The sequence below is a fragment of the Phacochoerus africanus genome, chromosome 6, assembly GCF_016906955.1.
Source record: "Phacochoerus africanus isolate WHEZ1 chromosome 6, ROS_Pafr_v1, whole genome shotgun sequence".
NCBI lineage: Eukaryota > Metazoa > Chordata > Mammalia > Artiodactyla > Suidae > Phacochoerus > Phacochoerus africanus.
In genome coordinates this window covers 35,863,601-35,875,174 of record NC_062549.1, presented here as the reverse complement: position 1 = coordinate 35,875,174, position 11,574 = coordinate 35,863,601, and the positions used below count along the sequence as shown (strand labels likewise).

At 36.5% G+C, this 11,574-nt stretch overlaps 1 protein-coding gene across 2 annotated transcripts in view; it reads right to left on the bottom strand.

Annotated features, from left to right (window-relative positions):
- Window positions 1-573: 573 nt before the first annotated feature.
- The window catches only part of YWHAZ (tyrosine 3-monooxygenase/tryptophan 5-monooxygenase activation protein zeta), a 32,912-nt gene continuing 21,911 nt past the window's right edge, over window positions 574-11,574 (bottom strand). For both annotated transcript variants that reach the window (XM_047783510.1, XM_047783511.1), the window contains exons 3-6: window positions 7,251-7,374; window positions 5,720-5,883; window positions 5,543-5,638; window positions 574-2,971 (exon numbers count right to left, since the gene is read on the bottom strand). In XM_047783510.1, coding sequence (XP_047639466.1) covers window positions 2,912-2,971; window positions 5,543-5,638; window positions 5,720-5,883; window positions 7,251-7,374 — 444 coding nt within the window. In that variant the 3' untranslated portion in view covers window positions 574-2,911. The remainder of the gene's footprint in view (window positions 2,972-5,542; window positions 5,639-5,719; window positions 5,884-7,250; window positions 7,375-11,574) is intronic.

Below are 11,574 nucleotides of genomic sequence, written 5' to 3'. Positions count from 1 at the left end.
AGTTTTAAAATATGCTTTGGGCTATAGCAGGTTTGGTGACTTTTTAGGGAAGACAAGGAAAAAGAACTGAGCTCCTATACTTACTATTGTAATGTGACATCCCATTCTTTTACCTCTCACCCCCATTTCGATGATCTTTATAAACATGAAGAATGAACAGAATTATTAACTGGAACATTCAGGACCATAGGCCAGAGTGGCAGCAAAATGAATCCTTTTAACTGATCACATTGCTACTCCACTATCAAGGCACAACTCTAAGGTGGATTTATACATTTAATAACTCCAATACTACACACACACCAAAGGCATTACATCGTTGGAGTCTCCCAATTCCTGGAACTATTACACTGACAAAAACAGACGTGAAGCCTGAATTTTGGGGCAATTTAAGAAATGTTATAAAAGAATTTATTAGTCAAATCCCAAGGCAAAAAAAATCTCAGGTTGAAATCTTTATCTACTGGGCACTACTATATAGAAACATTAACAGCTAATATTAATGAAGTATCACAATTTATTTCAGAATCAAACTAGTTTAGTCGGTGACTGAGGCACATAAATAGGCAAATGTGACAAACCTTAGAGTTTTATTTTTATAATTTGAGTAAGACCCATCTCCTCAGCCTAGCTTAATTCTCTGTAGCTGTAAAATGATTATTTTGTGTCCTTGGCCTGGGGGTCAGGAGAAATCAGTAACAAAAGAAAAGAGCCGTGAGTGAAGATGCATTATGTTGTCCCAAATGCATGATAGATCTTTTTCTCCTTGAAAGAAAGACCCCAAGGCCTCCATTGCACTTTTATTTGAATGTAATATTTGGGACAACTGTCCCAAAGGGCTGTTATTTCCCAATTTAAACTGAGGTCATAATAAAACAAGCAACAAAACCGTATTTGGGATTTCAGTTTCTCACCCTTATCATCAAGACTCACTGCCTCCCATCATCAGTATTTATTGAGCATTTACAGTGTACTAGGCACAATAGAACATACAGAAAACATTGTCCCTGCTCTTGAGGAGCTTACATTCTAAAAGAAAAAAAAAATACACCTCTTTTAAAATGGTATTTTTTGTTTGGTGATTTCTGCAAGGTACTGAGGAAATGGTCTGCAGGGTGAGCTTTGGGTATAACTTAGTCCCATCATTATTTAAAGAAAGGAAGAGGAAGATTTTAAAGGCAAAGACAATGACAGACCATTCAGGGTAGGCAGGGTTTATAGGGAGATAAACACAATCTCATCAACTAAGGAGAGATTTGCTGCAGTGAAGAGGATGAGGGAAATAGTTTGTGGGATGCAAGCAAAGGAAGCAGGGCATCATCAGACACTGAGTGGAGCCAGAAAGATCATGCGGCCTTTCCCCCAAGTACATGGCCACCAAGTAGAAATGGTTGGTGACAAGACAGAAGGCTGAAGAGGGGTAATCCTGTGCACCTGACAAATAGAAAGAGTAAAGGATCAAAACTGAAGGCAAGCTATAAGAGCGTCAAGAAATTCTTAACAACAAAAGTGATCTGGAAGCACGAGACTTACAGTTAATGCTACCCAATGTCATGATGGGCTAAGAACATTGTGGCTTCCTAAGTTAGAAAATGCCATATACCAAAATTTTAAATGGAACACATTACTTTTTTTCAATCAATCCCCCCTGCCACTGGAAAAAAAAAAAAAATTTCTTTCCCCAGGGGAAGAGGGGAGTATGGGATATGGTTGGGAACAGTAGTAGTTATATTAGTAGTATTTTGTTGTTATGATAAAACTTTGTATTCAAACTTGGTAAAAGCCCATTAGCTGCCAAGAGGGAATAAGGAATAAATTTCCAAAAATGTACAATTTCCTTTAGAGAAGTTTCAGAACCAAAGGCTAATTTACATGAAAAGCTGTAGAGAAAGTAGTTGAAAAGTCCATTCGTAAAACTTTTATTCCACTTACATGAACTTAATACACGTGTTCTTAACAATTATGCTTGGATTGTTCATGAAAATTTCTTAAGACATTAAACAAAGCTAGCCATCATCTCAAGTTATTTCCCTGTTAACTATTTTTACAGCACATGCATGTTAGGCAAGTATCAAAAAAAAAAAAAAAAATCACAAAAGCAAAAAAAAAAAAAAACCTAAAAAAAGTTAAATACATGGATTTTTTGTTTTACTGCTGTGCTTGATATACATGAAAGTAATGGATATCAAGCAATTCATTTTTACTGCATCTTTACTTGTACATTTGTTCTTAGGTTGCCTACAACATTTAAATACAAATAAAATGAGTGTAGCAAAAATAATGAAAGCAAACAGCAGGTAACTTTACAAATAATGGAATGTGAACCGTTTCTGCCCTTATCCAGAATAAATTGGGTCACCACTACAAGGAACACTTCCGTAGCTGTAGTCAAAGGTGTGCACATTGAGACCGAGTATCCCACAGATAATACATGATTTTACATGTAATATTCACGGGATATCCACTTCTACTACGCCTTGTAAGTGCTCCAAACCTTAAAGTACCCACGACTACATGTGTGACTGGAACCAATTATCCCTTTTATTCCCCACCAGGACAAACCAATATGTAGGCAGTTTTCCTTGCTTAGACATGGAAGCAATTTTAACACTGGCCCTTGTGAAGCCACAATGTACCAAAAGTACTATGCCAAACATTTATAACTTGTATAAAAATTCCACATCCCCATATTGGCCACCTCAAGATGAAAACAGATAACTCCCTAAATGTTAACTGGCTCTACTCCCCTAATATTAAACATAAAAACCACATGGGAAATATAGAAATTCAAATAGAAGTAACATAAACCTGTCATAAATCGTAAACAAAAAACTATTTGTGGGACAGCATGGATGACAAATGGTCTACTGTGTAAATTTTAGAATGAGGCAGACAAAAGTTGGAAGGCCGGTTAATTTTCCCCTCCTTCTCCTGCTTCAGCTTCATCTCCTTGGGTATCCGATGTCCACAACTAGTTTAAAAAAAAAAAGAAAGAAAGGAAAGAAAAAGAAAGATAATTTAGTGTATTTCAGCTTGAAAAAAACCTTAACATATATGCCAAGGTACCAGAATGTAAGCAGTTTTTGTTGAAAGGCTTTCTTAAAACAAAACAAAACTCAGCACTGAAAACAGCTTCAAGACATAAAACACCTCAACATGACACATTTATTTCCTCCCAATCATTCTGTAAGCACAGTAAATACAAGCAGAGCTGTCTTCAAATCAAATAACAAAGTCAGATATATAAAATTCGTGGTTATTCCTAAAGTAGAAGAAATCATAGAAGTACAATAAAATACTAAGTACCAATAGATATCAGAATATCATATTGTCCCAAAAAGCCACAATGAGAGATGGATGTATTAAGTTTAGTGCAACTAAACCAGAAACATAAAATTTAACCCATGTTCAAGGAGCTCAGGCTGACTACTTTCCCCTGGCAGTCCTTCAGACTCCTACTCCAAAGAGAATCCCACATTATGAAATTCAAGAGCCAGGATCAAGTCTGAACTAAAATACTTCGCTTTTCCAACATTTTTAGCTTTGGTTGGTCAGAGCCTAATCTTCTAAGAGGTAAAAACTGAATTTTACCATAGTTGTAGGACTATGGGGTCTATAATTTTTAGATTACTATTACAGTTTTTCAGCATGTTAAAAAGATGACTTTGAAGTTTGAATTTTGAAATTATCTCAGCTGTTTCAAATGCTAATTTTTTTTTTTTTTTTTGGTAACAGATCTTACCACTCTATAGTGATTTTTAGAGGTAATTATAAAAGAACTGATTCAAGATGACATTAAATTTTATATCGCTTATACACTGGAAAATGAAGGGGGGGAAACTCATTAATGTTTTTCTATCCCTCAAAATCACCCATTAGTGCTATTTAACCAAATATATCTCTGGCCTGAAAAGGAGACTTCTTTTAAGGCTACAGTTAGCTGAATAACCTCCAGATGTCTGTGCGTCTATTAAACAGAGGGTCTTGTACACAAGATGAAATTATCTTCTAACATCTCTTTCCAGTTCGAGCTTTCAAGGATCTTTCAATTCACCATATAAACATGAAAATTCTGACAAAAGATCTTTCTATTCCTAAGGTTGTGTGTTAATACTGGTCAACTGGATCCAGACTCAAATAGTAGACAGTTTTAACAAAATTTCTTTACTTGACAGATAAAATGACCCAGTCAACCTATAATGATAACAGACAATACAACCAAAGCTCAGAGAAGATTACATAGTAAATGGTGACAGAATCAGAATCTGAACCTTGGTTTTCTTACTCAGCTGTTGTATGCTATGCCATACTGATAAAATTCAGCTGAAAATATCTATTTCAGATCAAGCTTTCTCAAAAAGTGGTGTCAAAACAACTCAGAAGGGACTAGGTCTCAAGTTCTACCTTTTACAACATCATTTCAAAGCAGAAAAATATGAAAAATTATTAATATTAAAATTAGCTAACAAAATGCGTCTTCCATTTGATATATGTAAGATTCATTCTTTTAAGAAATTATTTCAGTGTTTAATAACAAACAAGTACGCAATACCATTCAAAAAACTGCTGATAACATTCAACACTAGAATGTGTAACTGGTTCAGAAAATTGGTGATGGATTAGATAAAATAAAGCTGGAAAAAAGTGAAATACATAAAACGATGATGTACAATCTCCAAGAGAAATGGCCCTCAAGCTAACAAAAATCAGTAGCACTAGACTATAATCGTTCCTAGCTCTTTACCCAGCACAGGGCAGATACTTGACACTTAAAAGCTAAACTCTCCTGTGACTACATGGAAAAAACAGAATCAATATATTGAAATGAAAAATAAAATGAACTATGTGATTGAAAGTTCAAAATCTTGAATTAAAAAATTATTTTAAAAACAAAATTTTGGGAGTTCCCATTGTGGTTCAGTGGGTTAAGAATCCAACACAGTGTCCCTGGGACACAGGTTCGAGCCTTGGCTTCCCTCAGTGGGTTAAGTATCCAGTGTTGCTGCAAGCAAGCTGTGGTGTAGGTCACAGATATAGCTCCAATTCAGCTTGTATCCCGAGTTGCTGTGGCTGTGGTGTAGGCCCACAGCAGCAGCTCCAATTCAACCCCTAGCCCAGGAACTTTCACATGCCGTGGCTGCAGCCCTAAAATGAGAAAAACAAACAAACAAACAAACCCCAAAATTTTAATAATGGGTATATAATTAATGAAAAGGCACATTTTTAGTCCTCAGTCTAATACTGGTTTCTGTAAGGTGGTTTTCTTCACAGTTTTAACAACAGGTAGATCTTACACCTGTCTTTAAAAAAACAAGGTACATACTTTATTAAGTAACTTTATTGATAAATTACCAAAAAAAATTAGAGAGACAAGAAGTGAACAAATGCTTTTGAGAAAACGGCACCCATAGACTTGCTCAACACAGGTTTGCCACACACCTTCAATTTGTAAAAATCACAGCATCTGTGAAGTGCAGTAAAACAGGTTTGCCTGTAATCTCTTCAACTACATCAACCATTAATGATACTGTTATGTACTTACTGTCAAGTTGTCTCTCAGTAATTGCATTATTAGCGTGCTGTCTTTGTATGACTCTTCACTTAATGTATCAAGTTCAGCAATGGCTTCATCAAATGCCTATGATTAAAATAAAACACATTTCAGTGTTCAAATACTAGTGATTACTGAATTTCCATGTAACATGTAAAAAATACATACTGTCTTTGCAAGAGAGCAGGCTTTCTCTGGGGAGTTCAGAATCTCATAATAGAACACAGAGAAGTTAAGGGCCAGACCCAATCTGATAGGATGTGTTGGTTGCATTTCCTTTTTGCTGATTTCAAAAGCTTCTTGGTATGCTTGCTGTGACTGATCCACAATCCCTGGATGATAAAACACACCAAAACATATTGATAAAAGTTTGCACTGCACCTTCACTCCTCAAACTAAACCTTTATTGTCCAATGATAAATTTTGAAATAAATTTAAAAAGATAAGCTTCTCCTGGAATACGCACTAGCCAATGACCAACGTTAGGACAACAACTCTGTAATTATCTCAGTATTATCTTTAATAATTAGTTTGTGCTCCCCTACAGTTACACTGTAACTACTGCTTCTTCAAATTGTGAGGAAACATTCCTATACATAAAATTGGCTTGTCAGTGAGCATACATTTTACAATACCAATTATCAGGCAGTAAATACACAGTTGACCCTTGAACAAGGCAGTTTAGGGGTGCTGACTCTCCACATGCAGTTGAGAATCTGAGTATATTTTCGGGGGGGGGGGTCCTCTTTTTTTAGGGCCACACCGGAGGCATATGGAGGTTCCCAGGCTAGGGGTCAAATCAGAGCCTTAGCTGCTGACCTATACCACAGTCACAGCAACTCCGGATCCTAAACCCAACCGAGCAAGGCCAGGGATTGAACCTGCCCCCTCATGGATACTAGTTGTGTTTGTTAACCACTGAGCCATGACGGGAACTCTTGAATATAATTTAAAAGTTGGGGAGTTCCTGTCGTGGCGCAGTGGTTAACGAATCCAACTAGGAACCATGAGGTTGGGGGTTTGATCCCTGCCCTTGCTCAGTGGGTTAACAATCTGGCCTTGCCGTGAGCTGTGGTGTAGGTCACAGACGCAGCTCGGATCCTGCGTTGCTGTGGCTCTGGCGTAGGCTGGTGGCTACAGCTCCGATTAGACCCCTAGCCTGGGAACCTCCATATGCCGCAGGAGCGGCCCAAGAAAAGGCAAAAAGACAAAAAAAAAAGTTGGCCCATCATATATAGGATTCAACCAATCTTGATTTGTGTAGTACTATAGTATTTATGGGGAAAAAAAGTCCCTGTGTAGCTCAAACTTATGTTGCTCAAAGGTTAACTGTATAGCCTCAGGACTTCATTTTTTTGTCTTTTTGCCTTTTCTAGGGCTGCTCCCGAGGCATATGGAGGTTCCCAGGCTAGGGGTCTAATCGAAGCTATAGCCGCCAGCCTACGCCAGAGCCACAGCAATGCAGGATCGGAGTCGCATCTGCAATCTACACCACAGCTCACAGCAATGCCGGATCCTTAACCCACTGAGCAAGGCCAGGGATCAAACCCACAACCTCATGGTTCCTAGTCGAATTCGTTAACCCCTGAGCCACAATGGGAACTCCAGGACTTTTTTATTTAAAAAAAAAAAGTCCACTACTTCTCTTCATTTAACTGTTATTTTATAAACTTGCAGCAAAAAGGTCAAGGCAGCATACCTTTCTTATCATCACCAGCAGCAACCTCAGCCAAGTAACGGTAGTAGTCTCCTTTCATTTTCAAATAGAAGACTTTGCTCTCTGCTTGTGAAGCATTGGGGATCAAGAACTTTTCCAAAAGAGACTTGAGAAGAAAAGAGAGTCATAATTTAGACTAAAATATTTACAAAAACTGAAAGAATCTGCATTTATTAAGAGCATACTATAGCAGAAGTTTTAAAACTTTAATACCCAGTCATTGCCAATAATAACAATTTTTGAATGCAAGAGACTCATAAATTTGTGGCTTAAAAGCAGAATGCTTTAGACAGCAATACTTAAAATTGCCCTCTCTCACCCATAGCGCTATCAATTTACATACTGATAAAGACTGTATGTTTCGATGAATATGAAAGCATGAGCGCTCATAACATTTTATTATTATATAACAGGGTAGCAAACTTCATTTTCAAGGTAGTCATGCTATTAGAATGGAAAGAACATAAGAGATTAACCTTTTGGGACTGTGGAGAAATATATGACTGAAGCAGAAACCAATAACATAATAGACACTATCAGAGTCCAGGACAGAGGAGGCAGAACAAAAGTAACTTCATTTGTAAAAATACAATTAAAGTACTATCTCACAACAGGTAAAAAGCTGTTTATAAAGGAAGTTTTATTTTTTCTAACTAAATTAGGACACTGGTTAGAGTATGAGAATTACAGATCTAAAGAGAAAACCTTTAGTTACCTACCTTGAAGTAATTTTCAGCTAATAACTTAAATGTTTACAGACTACCCCAGACATTATTAGTTATTCTATTCAAAATTCTAAGTCTAAATCAATTAAATCCTAAAATGCTAAGAATTGTAATTCTACAATTGATTTTTGTACGAAGGGAATAAGGCATGATTTTTATTTTTTAAGAGGGGAGAAAGATAATATTCAGCAGTAGAATTAGGTGAAGGTTTTCTTTTTAAAATAATCCTTTTTTTCTCTACTAAATAGACTCTAGGAATCAAGGTGAAAGTTAATTTTCAGCTGGGCTTGGCCCCAAATAAGTCTCAATTTTTACAAGGAAAAGGGGTATCTAATTCTTAGTTTCTATTATTCTGGAGGTTACCCAGTAGTTTAGTCTATATAGCACCTACTTATATGCCAAACTGAAAAATACTTTTAAATAGTAACTCTAACTTTTGTTACAATTACTCATTATTTTTTCAAATGGTGGGTGGATGAGTAAGCTTTAAGCAATCTTCCCTCAGCTTTCTACAACTATAGATACCGGGGTGAAGTGGGTAATTTCAAGTTGACAGTAGGACCAGGCTGTAATGCATTAAAAGAAAGGACTGAAGGTGCGCAAAGTCAACTTGAAATACTGTTTCCTGTGATTATTACCTGAATTTGAAAGTACTTGCCTGAAATAAGAGCACTTTGGTCAGGATAACAAAATTCTTACTACACCACACCCGCACTTTCATACCCAAACCTCTCAGCTGCAAAAATGTATGTAGGTATGTATGTATGTATGTATTTAAATTCTGAAGCAGCTTCCAGCAGAAAATATCAGCTTCTAGCGTGAAACATCACCCTAATTAGATAGAAGTAAAGGAACCCTTTGGGTCTGGAAGACTACCACTGCCTCCACAGAAGGAATGCCTTGCAACCTAAGACTTGGCAAAATTTAAACTTCCCATCATTTTGTCCTTTAAACACCATCATCCTCTTTGAGGCATAAACACTTGGTAGACACTAAGGCTACTCTTTGGGGATCTATCTCAACAGCAGAAAGCATTTCCATTTACTATCCCCAAGACAGTAAAAAGATTTTTTTTTCTTAAGAAACGACCAGGCCTTTTCAAGTTTTGTGTCTTAATACACAATGCATTATTCATTCGGGGACTATGAGAGATGGAAGAGCAAAATGGCTTTGGAGTCATTCTAGGTTTAACTATGGCACACCACATTTTGAAGGATAAATTCCACTGACTGACTAGGCTAAATAAAGGTTAGGCTATTAAATCTACCTAAAGAAAGTATGGTTAATTAACGAGAATTCACAAATAATTTCAAATTAAATAGCAGGAAAATATATACATAAATTTAAAGATGGTTCCATCCCTATACAACTCAGTTGTGAACTGCTCTCTGACTCATTTATGTATATTTAAAACTATAGAAGAATATTTTCAAATGAAAGTGACAGTAACTAAAAGCCTAACCATGAAATCAATTCTCCACCTAGGCCTTTCTATTTCATATTTTACTGCTTCAACATATTTTTTACATCAACTTATTCTCCAATACTTAAATGTCCCTATGCTCATCACGGAGAATTTAACAGTGAGCAAGACACTGATGCTAAGGATAACACTGCCTCATCACATCCTTCACTTCTCAATGACTTTTTTTTTTATAGGCTATACCCACGGCACATGCAAGTTCCCAGGCCAGGGATCCGAATCTAATCCACAGCCATGACCTACACAGCAGCTGAGACAATGCCAGATCCTTTAATGGGCTATTCAGGGCCAGGGATCAAACCTACACCTCCTCAAAGATCTGAGCTGATTCTTAACCCACTGGGTCACAGCAGGAACTCCCCAATGATTTTTATCTAACCCACTTTACTGTATACATGTAAAGATGAAGGTGACAAATGTGCAGTTAGCTGGTTAAGGATGAATCACTTAGGATGTAAAAGTACACATGTAAGAACCTTAGAAGTTATTTAGGCAAGGTGTCAATAAATTTATGAGAATTTGTAATTCATCTTTTTTAACAACTCAACTCTGTAGATCTAAAAAAAGTTTTATATTGGGCTATCTCACACTGAGAATTTTTAAATTAGCAAATAAGCACCTCTTCTCCCAAGTAAATACTGAATTTAGCCATAATGTGATTAAAACAACAAAAACTACTACTACATTAAAGCTATTAACCAGCACCTATAGGTAACAGGAAGGTGAGATAACAGTAGTCAGGCTGCTTACTGGCCTAAAGATAGATGATAGACCAAAAGGACCACCTATCAACAGTGGCAAATATTTTTTGTAAAATGATGACTATACGAAGTTGAAAAGGCAAACTCATCACACTGTACCTCATTATGTATGTGCAGTTTTTTCTACATCAATTACACCTCAATAAAAGCTATTAAAAATAAAAGAAGTTGAGAAAGGGATAAATGACAAACAAAATCTTCTGATAACATAAAGAATCATTATGATTTAAAACACAAAAAAGCAAGAAAGACTGGATTAAAGATTAAATTTGGTTCAAAGAGCTAACTATGAGAAAGATTATAGTAGACTGTTTCCAAGGATAGCAGCCTCCACCAATTCCCTGCCATTCCTGTCCATGTATGCCACTCCTCAGGTCAAGAGGTAGAATTTATTTCCTTTCTCCTGAGTCCAGGCTAACTTTGTTCACCACCTTTAACCAACAGAGTGTGGTGAAAAGGACTGCTGTTCCACAATTCTAGGCCTAAGTCTTAAGAGGACCAGCAGCTTCTTCTTTTGCTCTCTCGGCATCCTAAGTCAGCATTTAAAAAGTCAAACTATCCTGCTGGAGAGAATGGTCACAATAGCCCCAGCTGAACATAATAGTAAGTGACCACAGCCAACATCATGTGAAAAACTGCCCAAAAGAATCCAGGCAAGCCACAGAGACACAAAAAAAGAATAAATCACTGTTTTAGTTTTGATTGGTTATGCAGCAATAGACAATTGAGAAAAATAATCAAAACATTATCAATAATAAACATGATATTTTTGACACTTGAAATTAGGCACTTTATATGGATTAATTTGATCCATGTAATGTGCTCAAAACCACAGCTAAGTTGTGATGGTACAACTCCAACTAGGCAATCAGACCTGTACTACAACATTAATGCTATGTTTTCTCTGCCTTGAGAGTGATACACCTACTAAAAAGGAGAATACGATTCTAAGATATTAAAAGTCAAAATTAAGGTTAATGTTCTACACTGTGCTGATGAGACCAAATCTAAGAGTGAATTGTTTCTTTAAAAATGTATCAAGACAGGCTTTGAGAAATCTGGAGAGTATCCAGGAAAAGTAAGCAAGAGTGTTGAGGAAACTGAAACAGTCATGAAAACTGAAAGATGAAGACATGAATGGCTCCAAAAGACAAGACTAGTTAAATTCAGGCAAAGGTAGATTTCTGCTCAATAAGAGAAAACTTATGAGTGGTCCAAACTTAGAATAAGCCACCTCATCAGATAGCGAGTCCCTCTCTTCTTACAGATATTTTTAAGGAGAAGTGAGAAAATCATTTGGGTATTTTCTGGGGGAAATTCATAAATCAGATGTGGTC